We start from the raw sequence: 20,564 nt of genomic DNA, 5'->3' as shown, positions 1-20,564 counted from the left end.
TCAACATTTGTTAACTGCTAACATATTACCAGTCAATTATTAATACATATATATCTGTCATGTCTGATATTTTAATAATCAGCTGAAGAAGATTCTAATCGATACCCTTGTAATCAGTCCGGACTGTCACGTCAACTTTCACGATCTCCATTAATTAAACACGTCACAAGAACAATTAACAGCGTGTTTCAGTATTTATGTTGATGTTTATTGAGCTTGAGTTCCTTTACATCTCACACTTGACTGAGTGTTGAAGTGTCCAGTGCTAATACCATGGTACTTTGATGCATTGGTGTTAATCATTGCATTTACATTACTATGGTTCATGATATGTATTGCAATTGAAATCTCCAGATGCAAATAGATAAAGTGCAATAAAATAAATGCAAACGTGTATTTAAGATGATCTTTCCACTAGTCTGAAGTTATGAAAGCAATATAGTCAAAAACTGAACAGTGCATACAATTTGCCTTAAAATATCATTGTAATTTTTCTATTAGTGTCACTAGATAAATATGATGATATGGCTTAGGATGGGTGAGTAGCCTAAATTATGGGACATTTTTAATAATTTTTGGGTGAACAAACTCTTTAAATCTTCAGTGTTAAACGAGCTAGGTCAAAAGTAGTGTGAATACAGGTTGGGAGTCCGTTGCACGAGGATGATTATGTCTAAATGGTTGACGTAAATCAAACTCTTTTGCTCTGAATCCACACTTTCCTTCACAGGTTCCTTACAGATGAAGGAATAGAGGAGTGTAAAAGTTCTTCAGAGAAGGAGAAAACATCACTGACTGACATCATCCAAGTAGCGTTAAATGTAAGACTGATATTCAACATCTCACATTTATAAACCAGTTGTGTTCTTTGTCTACTTGTGATGATGTATATCTGGGTTTGGGCTCTCCAAAGAAGCCGCCACACCTTGATAAACAGAGCACAAATAATACTAGTGTTATATAATCCACAGAATGATCTGAGACCCATAGGAAAGAGCTTTCTGCCGGCGGACATCAACAGCGGCCGATTGGAAAAGGTATTACAGTTAACTGACTGACTTATGTTGATCATTAGATAATGGATAGAAATGAATGTCAAATTCCTCCCTCAGATATAAGACTGATTATTAACATATATTTTAAATGAGTGGCAAGAAGAGTGGCATATGTGCAAAAATAATAAGTTGTATGCAACCCATCCGGAAATTAAGACCAGGGGCCTCATTTATAACCGTTGCGTACGTACAAAACAGGCCCTGAAAGAGGCGTACGCCACTTCCGACGCATAAGTTGTGATTTATAAAAGCAAACTTGACGGGAAAATGTGCGCACCTGCACGCAAACTCTGACCCGTGCGTACGAACGTTTTGGAGATGGAGCAGTTTGGTGACACCGATGGTGAGCTGGAGTTAAGTGTCTTTTTGGTCACTTTTAGACAGAAAATCTAAAGAAAATTAAACATATACAGAAAGATAATACAAATACACTTTCACTCACCAAGCCTGTCACTTGAAGCAAATATCCATCCCATCTTAAATGTCCGCGCCAGCGAGCGCGTTGGGCCGTTTAGTGAAACTGACGCAAATAACAGTTTAATAAATAAAATAATGATTTAAACTATGTTTTACTTCTGATATAAACATTTAGATTAAATATGCCATTCAAATTAATGGAGTTAAGCACTTAAACATGAAATCATTACTGAGAAGTTACAACATTTTTTATATTTAAATTCAATCAATAGAAATATTTGTTGTGGATGCGATGTTTTTGAACACTTTTCCTGTGGCGTGCTGTGTTTAAATGTTTTAAGAGATAACTGCTTATCATGATAATACAAGATTGTCTGAGAAAATAGTTTCATGCAAATAATGTCCAAGGCCTATCTGCTTCAATTAAAAATACAATTCGGCCAGTGGAAAAGAGTGAGAAAAACTTTCTCTGAAATGTATTTTATACACTATTTGATTTATGTATTCAAAAACAAGGCAAGGATAGGCAACTACATGATTTTTATTAATGTAATGTGTCTTGTACCGTTAAACGTTATCACGTGGATGAATAAGCATATGCAAATGATATGCAGATGAGGATCTGCATAGTAAAACTAGGCGTTGTAAGCTCCATATATGGTTATTTCGGGTGGAGACGCATGTGCGCACAATCTTCCGCTGACTGGGATTTATAAAGTGAATTGTGCGCAGGTTCTGGCGTACGAACGGTTTTATAAGTCTCAATATTTTTTTGCGTACGCCATTTTTGGCTTTCGGGCGCTCGTACACTTTTAGTAAGGTTCCTACGCACAGTTTTATAAATGAGACCCCAGGACTTTTCTCAATTTTAAAACTAGACTTGATCAGGTTGTCGTATAGGTCACACAAATTTGACCCATGTTTTTTTACTTAAAGGTGAAGACCCAACATTATGTATGTTTTGTAGGATTCCTTTAACTGTCAAACATATTTTATTAGATTGTCCTGGACTTAACACAAGTAAAATGCTTTTTTATGAAGTTATTTCAGTTAAGGACATTTTTAATGAGATTATACCTGAAAAGGTTTTGGATTTTTTATCATTATGTTAACTTAAAAATATATATATTGTATAATATGACTTGCTTTGTTTTGTTTTTATTGTATTTATATTATATTTGTGTTTTTGTAATTGAATTTTTGCCATGAAGATAGCTCTGATTGCTGACAACATGGCATTAAATAAAAAAAGATGATGAGATAATGGATAGGATTTTGCAATTGGATTTAAGCTAAAAATCCAAAATAATGCATAGATTAGGGTGACCATATTCCAGGACATGTCCGGCCGGGATTTCGAGATCGCCCAAAATATCCGGGATACGGCTTTTGCTTTCTCGTCGCCATTCATTTTGTTTACATGCACACCTTTTGATTCAGTAGGACTGAATTAATTCCGATTGGTGAATCTGAATGTAGTGTTTACATGAACGTTAAACAAGTGATCGGTTGATGTGCGTTTTAGCATTGCTAAGAAAATTCCTGTGTTTTCGTCTCGATCGGGATCCGTGTGAAGCAGAATGCATGACCTGCAAAGCTGGCACGTATGTGTCAGTATCAAATAATGTAATAATGTAAACATAATGAATGCTGACTGTAGAAAGCAAAAGCCGAATCCCGGGCAATTTGGGTGATCTCGAAATCCAGGCCAGACATGTCCTGGTTAAACAGGACGTATGGTCACCCTAGCATAGATGACACTGTCCAGCAAATAAATAGATTCATGCACTTGCTAATGCCGTCCACAAGATGGCGCTGTTAGTAAAGAGAACATCAGCAGGACTCAATGGAAATAAATGTTAAAGCAAAAGAGTAAAAAAACATTAATTTGACCAAAAGTACACAATGATTCTGCTGAATAATGACTGTGAGCTGTGTTTTTCTGTGACAACAATTGATGCTTGATGCATTATTACATCCATTTTAGCCTAGTGTTTTATGATCTGTGTGTATTCTGTGTCTCTCCCACAGTTGGAGGGTCCGTGTGTCCTTCAGGTGCAGAAGATTCGTAATGTCGCCGCTTCTAAAGACCACGAGGAGTCGCAGGCGGCCCCCAGAATGCTGCGTGTTCAGATGACGGACGGACACACACTGTGCACTGGCCTCGAGTTTAAACATCTGTCCAAAATCAGGTACAGCTCGTGTGTGTCTGTGGATATTTGCGTCTGTCCTCCTGCACTTTTTAATGAATCCTTGCTGAATAAAAGTATTAATTTCTTTCAAAAGACCCGAGAGTTTTGAACACTAGTGTACTGTGTAAACACACTGCCTGTTATTTAAAGAAGTGTGTGAAACAGTATGCGATATGCGGCGTTAAAGAATCAAACAGTAGCATGTCGCATTGCTGTTACATGACCTCGTTATGTTGCATGTTTAATTCAGCTAGTGGCTTCGTTATCAATCATGTCTTGTATTTTTATTTAAAGTTGTGTAAAAATGTCTCATGGCAGTCTGATTACAGCACCTTGTACGAACCCTGTCTGTGTAATGAGACATTTTTACACAACTTTAAATAAAAATGTAAAGTTTTAAAGTCGAAAAATGTAAAATTTAAAGTAAAAATTACTTGAATTTGACTTTTTGAAATATAAGTCCTGGAAAACCCTTGAAAACAGCCATTTTTATGAAGAGGTACTTATTCAAATACAATATATATGATTTTTTTTTCTTCTAAAAACACAAATACAATCTTTTCACACAAAATGAACACCGCATAAACCCCCATCAGCCCCTTTCTCGATACGAAGTAATCCAACGCCAACATTATAATATAAAATATTACTTATTGAACGATAATAGCCATTATAAACTTTGTATTATTAAACACGTTGCGTTTTAGATACCTTATATCTGTAATTTGAGTTTAAAAAATCCTAAAGATATTGATAAGTGCGATCTCTAATAGTTTTCCTTGAAAACCAAAAAAGTCCTGGAATTTCTTTTTACAGTCTCGGTACAAACCCTGAATAGAGAAAGAGATATTAAAAATGGTGCCTGATGTTACTTCCAAGTGCATTGCATTGTGGGATACTGTAGTTCCAGTGCACATGTATGTTTACTCTGCGCACTGCATACTTCAGAAATAGTGTGGAATCCGTTCCCGTGGAATTCTGTAGAACGTTCTGCACATTCCCTCCACCTGACATGATGGTTTATTAGATATTTTGGCTAATTTGATCAAGCTTATTGATTTCAAACGTCAAGATTTGGCAAGTAAGTGCGATATAAACCTCACAGAATTTCCCTCCCTCGCGTCTCGTGGCTGTGAAATCTAGTACCTCGGATATTTAATTGAAGCACGTCTAATTGGACGGGGTAATTTAATGAAATAATGTCTCGGCCCGTCAGACACAGTGAAGTGGCCCATAATGAGGCCGAAAACCCAGGGTTTGATTAAACGCAGCCTTTAATACGATAAGAGGTTCTGTAATTGCCTGGAGTCAGAAGAAAGAGGTTTTGATGTAGTGGGAAAGTGTAGTTCTGCCACAGACACTGAATTGATGTTCACGCTCCTACAGAGTCATTCAGGGTCGTGTCACTGAGTTGCTTTTGATTTTACTTCAGGCTCATTTTCTCTTTCACTCAATGAAACTAAAACATCAATGTCATTCTGAAATGCGGAAAAAACAGTGTATTTGTGTTGTGTGTGTGCCAAGAATGTGACACTTTTGTTTTTTTAGTAACACTAACTTTTGGCGCTCTAGCTCTTAAAAAAACAAAACTGCGTGCATTATGCAGAAGAACATTGTTGTTGGTTGTGCTTCGGCTCTGAGTGACTGAGTATTAATATAGTTCTTTCTCATAACTAAAAGAGAGAGAGATTATCCTTCTGCTCATAAAACATTCACTACTAGGCTTCAGATATAACCAGTTTAGACTAAAGGATCTCAAGATACTATAATTTTACCCATTTATAGACACAGATCTTAAAGGGGGGGTGAAATGCTATTTCATGCATACTGAGTTTTTTACACTGTTAAAGAGTTGGATTCCCATGCTAAACATGGACAAAGTTTCAAAAATTTAATTGTACGTTTGAAGGAGTATTTCTGTGCCAAAAATTGTCCTTCCGGTTTGTCACAAGTTTCGGAAAGTTTTTTTCGAGTATGGGTCTGTGTGACGTCAGCTGGGGCGGAATTTCCTTATACGGGTCCTAAGGGCACTTCCCCCGGAAGGACGCGGGCGCGCGCGCACTCGTAGACCAGAGCGAGAAGAGAGCGAAAGCAGTACCTCATCAAAAGCGCTCTGCTCGGCTTTAGGGAAGTCAATGTCACCAAAGAAGTGTGTTTTTGGTTGCCAGGGCAAGACAACCCTGCACAGATTCCCAAAGAACCCGGCGTTAAGGGACCAGTGGATGGAGTTTGTTTTTTCAGAGCATCAACGGAGTTGTGTAAGACTGTTTGTTCCCTGCATTTCGACGATGATTGTTTTATAAACAAAGCCTAGATCGACGGATTTGCAGATCGTCTAATGCTTAAGGATCGAGCAGTCACAATGATAAAGGTTCGCGGTCGTGCGTTGGAACCGGGCGGTGAGTAAAACTGCTTCAAATGTCTCTGTGTGTTGTTAGTTAGCTCGGCGCGTTAGCACAGCTTTAGCTTCGCCCACACGACCCGCCTCCAGCCGCTCGTTTTTTTCCGGAAAGACTCGGTACAGCCTATCTTTCTTTTATAAATATAATAAAACTAAAGACTTTTTGGAGATATGAAGGATGCAATACTACTCTATAGGTACTCAAGATTAACAGGAGATTGAGTGAAAATGAGCATTTCACCCCCCCCTTTAAAAAATAAACGCACATGAGCTGAAACAACCATAATGAAATAATCTTCACTATCGATCCTGCTTTACACTGAACTCTGTTAGAGAGACACATGTGACACTTTATCTGTTCAAGATATTTTAAGGCATGAAAACATTTTTTTCAAGATTTTTTTTTTAATATGTCATTTTGGTGCTCAAAGATGAGTTTAAAGGGATAAAATTTACTACAGGGGAACTTTATATATATATATATATATTTTTTTTTTTATTATTATTTATTTACATTTTTTTTTTTTTATGTTCCAATGCAGTCAATAATTGTATCCCTTAAAACTCATCTTGACACATTTAAACATTTTTTTCCTGTGAAAATAGTTTCTTCATGCCTTAAAATATCTTGAATGTAACTCGACACCCTTTGCTTCATGAATATGCAAATGAGTCCCCGCCTCCACTCACTCACAGCGGCTCGGATAACCTGATCCACTCGCTCAACTGTAGTAACGACACGATTGCAAGTGGAAATATTGGTTTAATTCAGACAAATATGTTTGAACCAGACACTGATGGACAAGAAGAGGAAGAGTGAGTTATACAGGCTCGTCTACAAGATCAAGATTTTATACAATGTCGGACACACTGATATGATTAGTGTTTACAGTTTATCTGTTCAATAAAACTCTTACTCTCCTGTTGAGTAATAAAACACTATCATCTCCGCATCGCTTTTACAACATTTCCCTCAGTTCTCCATCTCTTAAAGCCAAGCTGATGTTGATTCTACACACACACACACACACGCACACACACACACAGCAAAGCGGCTGGAGCAACTTTACTCTATCAGGAGACACACATGGGCGAGCGACGTATGTACGCAATTTCCCGCCAAAACCATCCTGACAGGTTAATTAACATTTTGGAAAAAGGATTGATGATGTTTTGACTCGTTATTTAAATTTGTTAATTAAAAAAAAAAAAAAAAGACGTAGTATACCTTTAATGAACTTGTCAACTGCATAAAATATGCAAAAACTACATAAAACTTTTAAAAGTGTATCTAAAGCCTTGAATTGTGAAAGTTTAATACATAATATTAAGGGTTTGCTCAGATCAATAACCCCAATTTTGTCTCAGAAATTGCTATTAAATTCCACAAATGATTACTTAGAAATGCATTGAATTAACTGTGAAATAGTATTTTCTTGTAAAACGTACTCCAATAATCTTGGCGACTTCGAAAAATTATTTTTTGACACTGTCAAACACAAACCCAAGGAATCTGACACTGTAATCTTGTAAAGCCGCTTCAAATTCAAATGACCTTTTCGGTGCTCTCCTTGTACTCCCCTTCCTTTAATCCCAGTTTCAGAGCTTCTGATTGGCTCAGATCCCACCAATCCCACGTCTGCGTTACTGGTGGCCGTCGGCCAGCATCTACAGGTGGAGATTGTGTTGTTGTGCCGTTTGAAGAACAGAGCGCTCTTTATTCATCCGCTCCTTCGCTCGCTCTCTCTCCACATCCACATCTGTTGATCACATACAGAATGAAACTGTTCATTAGAGCTCAAAGCCTCCTTCATTCCCTTGCAGAATTACAAACACAGAATTGCAACGTGTGTATGATGGCATTGCACGCTTATAAAGTGTGGTTTGACTTTAGTTATTTACATTAGGAATATGATGCTTAATGCATAGAAATAATTAACCCACTGTGGTGCAAATCCAGCTTTTAATGTTGTTTATATGTCTGGTGTGTTTTTAATATGCTTTAAGACACACCATGTGTAAAGTCATCAGTCAACAGCAGCTTCGTAGAGGAGTTTCTCCTGAAAACTGCTGAAGACTGACTGACCGCCACAAACATGTGACCAATCGCGTCACGAGGGGGCGGGGCTTTGCTCCACTGACTTTCTATGATGTTTGATGCTGATGTTCAGAAGGAGCTGTGACTCTGAGATGGGGAACGGGAACATGTGTGTGTGACATTAGCAACACATTATTAGCCGTTTGATAACGTAGTCGAGCCAAACGCTAATCATATTAGTGTGTCCGACATTGTATAAAATCTTGATCTTGTAGACGATCCTGTATAACTCACTCTTCCTCTTCTTCTCAATCAGTGTCTGGTTCAAACATATTTGTCTGAATTAAACCAATATTTCCACTTGCAATCGTGTCGTTTACTACAGTTGAGCGAGTGGATCAGGTTATCCGAGCTGCTGTGAGTGAGTGGAGGCGGGGACTCATTTGCATATTCATGGTGTCGAGTTACATTCAAGATATTTTAAGGCATGAAGAAAGTATTTTCACAGGAAAAAAAAACGTTTAGATGTGTCAAGATGAGTTTTAAGGGATACAATTTATTGACTGAATGGTAACTTTAATAAAAATATTTATGTATATGTATATGTATATATATATAAAAGTAAAGTTCCCCTGTAGTAAATTTGATCCATTTAAACTCATCTTTGATCACCAAAATGACATATTTAGGTGTTTTGTCCTTGAAAAAATTCTTCATGCCTTAAAATATCTTGACTGTAACTCGACACCCTTGCCTCATTTAGTATGCGTGGTTCTATGAATATGCAAATGAGCCCCGCCTCCACTCACTCACTCAGCTCAGAGATCCACTGGTTGACGATCACACGTTGATCTGATTGGTTACAAGGTAGTTTGTGACGTCAGAAACACCAGCGATTTCAAAGCGTGTTTTTGAGACTGTCTTTGGTTCACTGCAGTTTTAAGGAGGAAATACTCAGCAATGCTGTCGACTTATGAATTTACACATGCTTTGTCTTAAAGCACATTAAAAACATCACATAGACACATAAACTACATTAAAAGCTGGATTTTCACCACAATCTTTCTGCTAAATGCATAAAATCTTTACAATTTCAGTTTGGTGTGGCTCGTCTCATGATTATTTCACCTTCGACTGAAAGTGGAGCCGTTTGCATGAACCGAAGCATTGTGCAGGAACACATAGTGTTTTGTCTGACGGCTCGGGGGGGTTCGGATCGCATCAGCTCCTTTGAGTTTCGAGCCGATAGACTGGTCAGGAAAGTCTGTAATTGCACTAGTCGCGTCACATGTCAAACTCCCCGGGCTCTTCTAACGAGAGCTCTTCTGTGTTCTTGAGGGCGAGTTTATTTGGCGTGTCGGAGAGCATGTATTTTTAGCTGGAGCTTCTTCTGCAATGCATTAACATTTGATCAGGGTGCACACATTTGAAGAAATAAGCCTGCTTTTTGGAAAATTCACTGCTCCACTTCTCTCCTCGGGGTATTAGAGTGTTTGTGAGGGCAAAATAGAGTTTCTGACTCTTCCTCTCTCTCAATCCATCCCTTCTCCCCCTCCTTTAATCTTTAATTAAAGTCAAACAGCCAGTTCTTAATCCCAACTTACAGCAAATGCCCCACACTTACTAAAGCTGAAAAACATCAGAGAAAAAAAAAAAACCCTGATTGACAACCAGGAAATAGAAGCAAGTAAAGCAGAGAAGTGCAATTATGAATTTTAAATTCTCTCACCACCACTTTTTCTGGAAAGTCATTGCAGACGCCAAATAAGGAAAACTTGACCTATTTTGGGGTCTCTTAAAAAATCCCTTGCTCACATTTTACCCCAGAATCAAAAGGAAAAATTCAGAAATTATATTGGTACTTAGCATATACAGACTTATTAAAGACTGTGACTTCTCTTCATTTCAGATATGCACACTTTTCCTCCCAAATTCTTATTTTAATGAGAATAAAATCTGTAATGCAGTAATGAGAATGAAATTTGTGTGAATCAGATCTTAATGTTCACAATACATCCTTTCTTTAATTTTTTACATTTTTATGACCTGGAAAGTGCGGTCAACAACGATTTTGTTGTTGTTGTTGTTGTAAGAAATTAATACTTTGATTCAGCAAGGACACATTAAAGTGATCAAAAGTGACTGTAAAGACTTAAACATTGTTGTTTTAAAAAAACTTTCTATTAATCAAAGAATATTTTAAAAGTTTATTATAAAAATGTTAAGCAGCGCAACTGTTTTCAACACTGATAATAATCATAAATGTTTCTTGAGCATCAAATCCTCATATTAGAGTGATTTCTGAAGGATCACGTGACACTGAAAGACTGGAGTAATGATGGTCGATCCACTTTAATTTGATTTCTTCTCCACTTTCAGTCTGAACACGCCGCCTGGGACCAAAGTGAAGCTCCTGGGGGTCGTTCAGGTTAAGAACGGCATCCTGCTATTGGACGATTCCAAGATCTCCGTTCTCGGAGGCGAGGTGGACCACATGATTGAGAAGTGGGAGTTTCAGAGGGTGAGATGCATGTTTTACATTTGCGACTTACATTGCATTTCAAGGTACACATTTACATTCTCATCAGTTCTTGCTTTCCCTGGGAATCGAACCCATGACCTTGGCGTTACAAGCACCAATGCTTGAGCCACGGGAAAATCTACAGTTTTCTCTCTTTTATTGTGAATGTATTCAGATAATATGAGGCAGTTTAATGGAGACATTGTAGAAAACATGCTTCTATTAAATAAAGGTCCACTCTACTATGTGTAATGATCATGCTAATTTAATTTGAAATGCATCTATGAGTTTATCAATTTGACCCATCCTTTTGAACGACATCAGCACACAGAGCTCAGCCAATCACAACAGAGGAAATTTACATATGGTATTCTTAAATACACTGTAGCACAAACTGTTGGTTTTAATTAATAATGTCAGAAAGTGGGTGTAAAATCGTGAAACTAAATTAAATTACAACTGTTTTTAGTGCAAGAAACCTTGACTAACATTTTAAGTGGGCTCTGGGGAGAAATGAAGAGATGCAAAGGTGTAAAATATTGAAAAATGAAAATATGCCCTCTTTAAAGGTTGTATTCATTAAAAGTTAAGAAACCGAAGCGGCGGTGTCAAGCAGTGCCTGTAGCCATCTGTTAATATCATGTTTCAGCTCAGTGATGGATGACACACTGGCAACAGATGATTTATTTTAATTATCAATCAAAGCCAGAAAGCATAAGACACATTTCTTTATTCACCTTGATGTGTAAATGACTTAAGATTTTTCTCCCCTCTCTGGATTCACTATATTAACATACACTCAAACCAAAGATTATTCAGACACCAGATATAATTATTTAAATTGTTTTACTAGTGTTTGCAGGACACTATAGTTCATTTATGTAAGTGAGGAGAGCAAAATAAAGTAAACTGTGACATATTATTAGGGGTGTCAAACGATTAATCGCATCCAAAATAAAAGTTTGTGTTTACATAATATATGTGTGTGTATGGAGTATAATTATTTTCTATATATAAATACACACACATGCATATATATTTAAGAAAAATGTGTTATTTATATATAATATAAATTATATATAATATAAATATATATACACAGTATATACATGCAAATATTTCTTAAATATATACATGCATGTGTGCGTATTTATATATAGAAAATAATTATACACCGTACATACACATATATTATGTAAACACAAACTTTTATTTTGGATGCGATTAATCGCGATTAATCGTTTGACAGCCATACATATTATACACAAATATTCTTCATACAGTGACTACCAGTGACAATTTGGGACCCAAAATGATTCAGACACTTTGACCTGAGCAAGTGTTTTTTCTTTAATTGCTAATGCTCTTTTTACACACAGACTGAACACAATGAAGCATTGCTTGGTGATTGGTTGAGCTAAACTGGTATTATCTAATTGTGTAGTTTAATTTAACAGCTGACAGATATTCAACATAATTCATGTGTGAGACAGTCTAACAGAAGGACGGACAAAACCAGTCAAATATCAACTGAGTTCTGCTCATATTTTATTACCATTTTCTAAACTATAGCGAATAAACTGTGATGATGTGAGAAATGTTGAAGGCGTCTGAATCTGCATCTTAATGAAACCTTCAACTTCTTCCTCTGAAAGAGCCTGGCCAAGCACAACCGCAGGAACTTCGGAGCAGAAGGTGGACCTCCTCCATTCGTTCCCTTCGGACAGGTCAGGACTCTCTCTCTCTACATCTGCTGATGTGATTCTCCAGGAGAGTGTTGTATAATCTGTTGTATGATCTGTGTGTAGAAATGTGCTCATAAGGAGCAGGTGGACAGCAGAGCCCTGGATCAGAGGAAGACCCTTCAGAGCGCAAACACTGTCAAATCTGCTGACGACAACGACGAGTTCGAGAAACAAAGAACCGCTGCTATCGCTGAGGTCGCCAAGAGCAAAGAGGTGCGATTATTACCAGATGTGTTTAATACTATTAACAATTACATGTTTGAAGATGTTTGAAATGAATGAACATCTCCGGTCAAATGTTTGGAATGATTACGATTTGAAAGAGTCTCTTCTGCTGCATTTATTTGATCAAAAATACATTAAACAGTGAAATGTTATTATAGTTTAATATGTGAATATATATATATATATATAGTAAAGTGTAATTTATTCTTGTGATCAAAGCTGAATTTGCAGCATCATTACTCCAGTCTTCAGTGTCACATGATCCTTCAGAAACTAGATTTGCAAAAGTAAAAAAAATAAAAAAAATAATGCTTTTATTCCGCAAGGATGCATTAATTTGATCAAAAGTGACATTTAAATACATTTAATGTTAGAAACGATGTTATTTAAAATTAATGCTGTTCTTTTTAACTTTCTATTCATGAAAAATTCCTTTAAAAAAAATACAAAACAATTAAGAAACAAAATAATAATGAGAACTAATTGTTAATAAATGCGCACCAATTAAAATTGATAATAACTGATCATCAAATCATCATATTAGAGTGATTTCTGAAGGATCATGTGACACTGAAGACTGGAGAAATTATGCTGAAAATTCAGCTTTGATCACAGGAATAAATTACACTTTACTGTATATTCACATAGAAAACAGTTATTTTACCTCATAATAATATTACACAGTTTTACTGTATTTTTGATCAAATAAATGTAGCCCTGTTGAGCAGACTCTTCCAAAAACATTAAAAATCACGTCATTATTCTAAACCGTTGAAGTGTAGTGTACATATAACCCTCAGATTTCAGCATTTTACAGAACTTACTCGTTCACAACGATATTGGCATTTTAATTCTGAATAAATATCGTTTTCATTCCCTGCAACAAGGTAGCACCTTTTGATAATGAAATATTGATGTATTAAAGCTGTATATAATTGAATTCGTTCATTCTCATGGCTGTATCCTCAGGCCATGGGTGAACTTAATATTCTCCGGTATTTAATGAAGAAATGTTTGATTTCGAGTATGTAATTATGAATGTAACGACGTGATAAGTGAACGCCACAGAAATGATTAAACCTGGACTGTGTTTCAAAACCCAGCTTGACTCATGATGTCCAGAAATGTTGTTCTTTGTGCAATAGTTGTGTGTATTAATGGAAGAAATCTGATTTTATAATGCAGGAGTTGCATCAGTGTTTTGCGTAATGCTCTCTGTTTTCTTCTAGACCCGTACGTTTGGCGGCGGAGGGAATGCCGGAGGAAACCTTGCCAATCCAGGATCCTCCTACAGGAGTCGAGACACCTATCAGAGAAGAAGAGAGGAGAGAGAGAAGCCTTGGACGGAGAACAAGTCAGAAGGAGTTTACAGAGATTTGGTAAAGATCATCATAAAAATAAATGGTGTTTTGTCAGCAGTTTTAAAGTTGAAATGAACAGTAAAAAGTATCATAAAATGTAAAAGTGTTTTTTGGGCATCTGGGAATATGAACAGAGATTTTATTGATGTTTCTCTCCTCTGCTCACCAAGGCTGCATTTATTTGATCAAAAATACAGTAAAAATTATGAAATATTATTGGAGCCGACTTTTTGGATCTTTAACTTATTCACCGTATCCCCCAGATTAGATAAGTCCATACACACCCTTCTCATCCCTGTGCGTGCCGTTAGCCCACCGCTAGCCTAGCTTAGCACAAAGACTGGAGGTAAATGGCTCCAGCTAGCATACTGCTAGCATGTTCCTTTAAAATAGCTGTTTGTGAATATACAGTAAACTGTAGTTTATTCCTGTGATCAAAGCTGAATTTTCAGCATCAGTCTTCAGTGTGTCACATGACCCTTCAGAAATCACTCTAATATGATGATTTGATGCTTTTCAGATTATTATCAATGTTGAAAACAGTTGTGCTGCTTCATATTTTTGGGAAAACTGATGCACGTTACCATAAGTTTTCATTAGTTAACATAAACTAACAATGAACAATACTTCTACAGCATTTATTAATCTTAGTTCATGTTAATTTCAACATTTACTAATACATTATTAAAATCAAAAGTTGTGTTTGTTAACATTAATGCACCGTGAACTAACAATTAACAGCTGTATTTTTATTAACTAACATTAACAAAGATTAATAAGTACTGTAACAAATGTATTGATCATTGTTAGTTAATACATTAAATAAAACCTTATTGTAAATTGTCACTGTTGATTGATTTAATGTGTCCTTGCTGAATGCTGAATAAAACTATTAATTTCTTTCAAAAACGACAAAGGTACTGCTAATAGATTCTAAATTCTACTGTGTTTCTTAAATAACAATCTGGAAAAAGTGGCTAAAAATTGTACTATGGGCTTTTATTTATAATTATATGCCATCATTTTCTTCTAACGTTAGTAGAGTAGCACGTAAATGCCTTCTCTGAATAAAAGATCAGTAGATGTGACCCCTCTGTGTCCTTGACTGTTCTGTTTTATTTTTGTTCTCCAGAAGTGTTTTCTTCATGTTCTTTTGTCCCTGCTTGATGGATTTTAATGCAATGCTCGATGACGCTCGAGTTCATCAAATTCGTTTCATGTTTCTGCTGTCTCTTCAAGGTTGATGAGCGAGCTTTGAGGGACATCATGGAGATGGGCTTCAACCGTGAGGCGGCCAGACAAGCCCTGCTGGATCACAACAATAACCTGGAGGCGGCCCTCAACTATCTGCTCACCGGAGCCAACCAGCCCAAAGCGGCCCAAACCGAGCAGAGCCGCCCGCCTCCTCGAGGTAAAGCCTTCGGGTGCCGAGGAAAGATCAGAAACCTTCAGATAGTCGCTAGATACTCAGCTTCTCATGAAAGAAGGTGGCAGATGAAGGGCGGGATTGTGTTGGTTTCTTACAAGACTCGTAGGATTCGTTTTAGGGTGAACGTTTTCTTTGTTTGCGTAGATCACTTTTTCCTGTGTATTCAGTTCACTCTGCAATAAAAACAAGCAAATGCAATTAAACCCATTGATAAACACAATCGTCCGGTTGCAAATCGTGTGTTTAGAGGAAAAAAACGGCAGGATTTTGTTTCATTTTGGCCGATTTCTGTTCCGGGCTTTGCACACAAACTGCATTGCAATAATTTCCCAAACTGTAATTCTGTGTGGAAATATTATGAAACAGGACGTTAATGCAGACCAATCGCTAGGAGTGTGCGATATTGACCAAAATTACTCAGATTTAATGCAGCTCAGAGGGACATGAATGCATTTAACCTGCGGTTACAAATGCATAAATAATGTTTTGATGTTTTAAACATAAAACGTTGAATGTTGATATTGGAAATTATTTAAAAAATACAAAGATATTTTAAATGTGAAATTAAAACCACCAGTAGGTGGCAGCAGCAAGTCAGTGTTAATGAGTGAGTCATTGAATCATTCATTCAACCGATTTATTAATTCGCCATGTGTTGCTCAGAGATGCAAAAAAGTCCTGTTGCTTTGTTTGGAACTATTTTTGTTGGTGAAATAGAGCAAAAACAGGCGATGTTGTCTAAAAATGACTTTATATTAACTTCTTGTTTATTGAACTGTTGTATAAAATCAATATCACATTTGTACGTTTACAAAGAACTGCACTCTTCGTGTGATATTGATTAACTATGTTAAATTATATAAATATTAAAGACATACGGAGGTATTTTTTCCCCTTATCTTGAATATTTAGGGCGTTATAAATGCATTTGAGTAAATCATGCAGTGAAAGTCTAAAATACTAGACTACTTCACACTTGCACTCTCTATGTGAGAGATATATCCGATAATGACAGATTGCACATCGTTAAAACAACAATCACAATATTATCGTAGACGATGTATATCGCACACCCATAGGACATTCTGAATATGAACGCAAAGGCGAGAGGAGAGCTCAGAAAGTACTGTAACAGACTCTCAAACTCACTGGCACAATTGTCCTTGTAATTTGACGCTTTATTTGTCGTCTAACAGGAAAGGGTCGTGGACGGGGGCGTTCCAGACCAGATGAGGATGAGGAAGCAGGAGGAAGACCGTCTGGGCCCAGCACGCTGTTTGACTTCCTAGAGTCAAAAATGGGAACATTCTCCATTGACGGTACATCGGATTTATTTTACCTTTATTATGTTTTTGTGGTGCATTCATAAAAATATGTGTGTAGTGTCCGTGACGTCACCCGTAGTGTTTCTGAAGAGCATTTTCGAAGCTTAGAGTGGGCGGAGCCGTCCGTCGCCATCTTGGCAGCGTCACTCCCGGAAAACCGATTAGCTGAGGTGACGCTAACAGACAGCAGACAAACGGCTAGTAGTGACATCAGCGGCAATCCACCTGTCACTCAAGTGGCCACGCCCTTAATTATGCAGAACTTTAAGGCTTAATTTTATTTTTAACGGATGAGTTATAAAAAAGTGAACCCGCCTCACAGTCGTCATGAAGGGCAGAATTAGCAATATAGACCAAAACTACTTTTTGCACCAGGCTGTAAACATGTTTTTTTCTGCTGTAAAGTTGGGCATTTTAACATGGAGGTTTATGGGATTGAGTCTCTTCTGCAGCCGGCCTCTAGTGGCCAGTCGATGAACTGCAGTTTGAACTTGAACTTCAAGAGAGAGACTGGAATGTCGCCGCTTGCGTGCTTTACGAAATGGCCAATATTAGGGCTTTTTTAAAATATTGATATCTGAATTGGTTAAAATCATGGCTTATTTTGTTCCTTTCAAATAGTAATAGTGTTTAGTATAGTTTATGTGCTGTTCGGGTTCATACGCAGTTTGGAAAAGTATGTAATTTGAGTCATTTCTAGGTCTAGATAAGTATGGACAAAAAAATGTGTTTCCTGAACCGGTTCAGTTCTCTAAAATATAATCAGGTATTTTTAAAAATAAACGTATCATACAAGCAAAGTGTTTTCACGGTAAATGTTTATGGATCATTTAGTGATTGTCAAACACGACTGAATTCAAGGTGTTTGCAGCAACAGATAAAGGAGAAAACACTCATCTAAGTCAGACATCACACCACATTTACAGCACCAATCTGATGTGTCACAGGTGTATATGTGCGGGTTCTTCTTATCATAGTTCACCTCGAGAAAACCAACGAGAAAATACAAATATTTACAGATGCCTGCACTAGACAGCAAAATGCTGTATGAACCATTTATGTTAAATATGGTCTGAAAAATCAATAGAGAGGTTTGGAAATTTGAGTCTGGAAAAGGTAAGGAATTTTTAAATGGAATCCTGATTATAATATTGATTCATTTTTTTGAATGCACTTTAATGGTTATATTGTTTAATTTTAGTTTAAATGTGTGTCTTTAGGCCCCGAGCACCAATGGTGTGAGGCGATATTGGATTAGCTCCGTTATTATTATAAAACTTATCAGTGTTTTAAGTTTTATTTAATTAGTTTTAATCATTAGCTTTAATGTAATTGTATTTCATTATTAATTTTAGGCCTTTCAACGAATTTTATTTCTAATTTCTAAGCTTTTCATCTAATATTTATATTTTATTTCAGCTTTTTCAATTTTTAACAGTCTTAGAAAACTCTTTTTCTGTGCCAGCTATCTAAAGTAGTTAACACTTCCATATCTCTGCATCGTTCCTATTTCACATCATTTCACTGATTTTCCATCTTAAATCAGCATTTCAAGCATCTGAGTTAAACGTGGGATAATGTAGTTAGCTTGACAATATTTCAAAACCGTTTTGGGATGATAAAAGACCCTGCTTGGTTTTGAAGTCGTGATCAGCCGGAGAGTTTATTGTGCTTTAATTACTGTCCCGGTGGGCCGTCAGACAGATGGCCAGTCCCAAATGAAGGCGCTTCTATTAGTCAGCTTTAGATAAGTCTCTGCGGCGGGTAAGCTCTGCCTGACATATGGCTTTAGGAGAAAACAGACGGGGCTAATATGTGGAGAAACCGTTTCTGCTCTTTCAGTGCCATTGTTTTAACATTTAAAGGGTTAGTTCACCCGAAAATGAAAGTTCTGTCAGTAATTACTCTCCCTCATGTTGTTCAACCCCGCAAGACTTTCGTTCATCTTCAGAACACAAATGAAGATATTTCTGATTAAATCTGAGAGCTGTCTCACTCCTCCATAGGCTTCTCTGTAATCGAGATCTGCCATCCCAGAAGAGTGAGTAAAGACTAGGGATGGGCATTTTTCAAAAATATTGCATTCGAATATTCAAGCTCATAAAATTCGAATATTCGTTTATTTAAATGACGTTTAACGAAAAAGACGTTATTTTTTAAGGTAATTTTTTTTTTTTTTTTTTTTGTCACCATTTCTAAAGAAGCTTACGATTAGGCAATATACACAACAAGCTTGCAATATACACAACAATCTTACAATATATGTTAAAGTTTTCTTTTAATTGAAAACATTAAACAGTAGGCCTATGTGTAAACAAAAAAATATAAAGAACAAAAGGATATAAGCTCAAGCAGCGCGAACGGAAAAAACGCCTAATAAAGCAGAGTAGCAGATTGCGCCAGTTATCGTACAGAACGTTACACATAGCCTACACTCGAGTCAGCATATGATTATCGTGTTTATATTGTTTCACGTTTATGTTGAGAAAAACAATAATATCCACATGGAGGGGCGCCACCAGCAATTTATGCTCGAGTGAGAAAACGCGCTGCGCTGACAGAAGTTTCAGAGAAACAAAGATAACGGTGTTCTAGTTCTAACAGCACTTTGCGTTTTCTGTTCTTAAAGGTGCATTAAGCAACTTTTCATGTTAAAAATACCCGTTTTTCTAACCCATACATGCTTAAACAATTGCCTGATGGGCTGAATGAGCCCTTCTATGATCACTGCGATTGCCTCTATAATCCTGTACAGTAAAATAAATAAGAGGGATTCGGGACGGAATCGACTGCGCGTGACGTCATGCGCGTTCACGCTCACCTGGTTATGTCTGGCAGGTTTGTGTATTCGCCGCCATTATCCGCATCAGCGAAGACAACTCGAGCGACTTTTGCAAAAGTAGAAGATGGATTCAAAGAGACCGGCTTCTAGTTCATCCCAAACCCCAACGCAAACTCCATGTAACCGCGTGCACAACTCTGGTTGCAGTTTCGTGTGTCGCCAGAAGGGGGCATAGTTCTGCAAAAACTCAGAGACTTGCGCAATGCACCTTTAAACCTCTCTCTCAAAGAAAACTTAAAGGAAGAATATGTCTCAATCATTTTGCTATTAGATAAGTTATCATCTCGGATCACTCGCACTACAGCTGCGCTTACCTGCAGTCGTGATGCAGTGATGGACAGCTGTCTTTCCTCGGCTGTTTGGATTTCATGTGATTTCTCATTGTGGTGATGATATTATAACTCCAGATTAATTAATTAATTAGTTTGATCAAAAGTAATTCCATTTTGTAAAATCATTTAGTAACCTCATTTTCGACTAGTAATTCCAAACTTAGCGAGGCAGACGACGACTGACTTGTTAAACACGCGCCACAGTGCCAACCAGTGCATTTAATTATAACTGCGAGTTAGTGCTTGGGATTCATCAGGGATTCACTGCATTTACGACCCGCAAAGTATTTACGGCTTCATAAATTCGATAAAATTCGAATAGTATTTTATTTTTCGAATAATAATCACAGATCGAATATTCGAAAATTAGAATATTCGTGCACATCCCTAGTAAAGACATCGTTAAAATAGTCCCAGTGACTACAGTGGCTCAACCTTAAGTTCATCAAGCGACGAGAATACTTTATGTGCACAAAAATAACGACTTTATTCAACTCTTCATTTTCTTCTGTGTTTCTCTGAGTGAGTTCACGTAGTGTAACAGCGCAGCGCTTCTGGGTTGTACGTCAGAACGGAGGCTCACTATTGGCCAGCATCACACACATGACCAGCGTCGGCCAATAGTGAGCCTCCATTCTGACGTACAACCCAGAAGAGTTGAATAAAGTCGTTATTTTTGTT

At 37.1% G+C, this 20,564-nt stretch overlaps 1 protein-coding gene across 2 annotated transcripts in view; it reads left to right on the top strand.

Annotated features, from left to right (window-relative positions):
• The window catches only part of tdrd3 (tudor domain containing 3), a 28,006-nt gene that overhangs the window by 379 nt on the left and 7,063 nt on the right, over nt 1-20,564 (top strand). For both annotated transcript variants that reach the window (XM_079857811.1, XM_079857810.1), the window contains exons 2-10: nt 731-821; nt 972-1,037; nt 3,504-3,664; nt 10,483-10,624; nt 12,280-12,351; nt 12,433-12,582; nt 13,824-13,973; nt 15,195-15,366; nt 16,581-16,703. In XM_079857811.1, the coding sequence (XP_079713937.1) occupies nt 731-821; nt 972-1,037; nt 3,504-3,664; nt 10,483-10,624; nt 12,280-12,351; nt 12,433-12,582; nt 13,824-13,973; nt 15,195-15,366; nt 16,581-16,703 (1,127 nt within the window). The remainder of the gene's footprint in view (nt 1-730; nt 822-971; nt 1,038-3,503; nt 3,665-10,482; nt 10,625-12,279; nt 12,352-12,432; nt 12,583-13,823; nt 13,974-15,194; nt 15,367-16,580; nt 16,704-20,564) is intronic.

Source organism: Squalius cephalus (genome assembly GCF_949319135.1).
Source record: "Squalius cephalus genome assembly, chromosome: 22".
Lineage (NCBI taxonomy): Eukaryota > Metazoa > Chordata > Actinopteri > Cypriniformes > Leuciscidae > Squalius > Squalius cephalus.
Note: the sequence above shows the minus strand (reverse complement) of the source record. Positions and strands in the feature narration are given on the sequence as shown.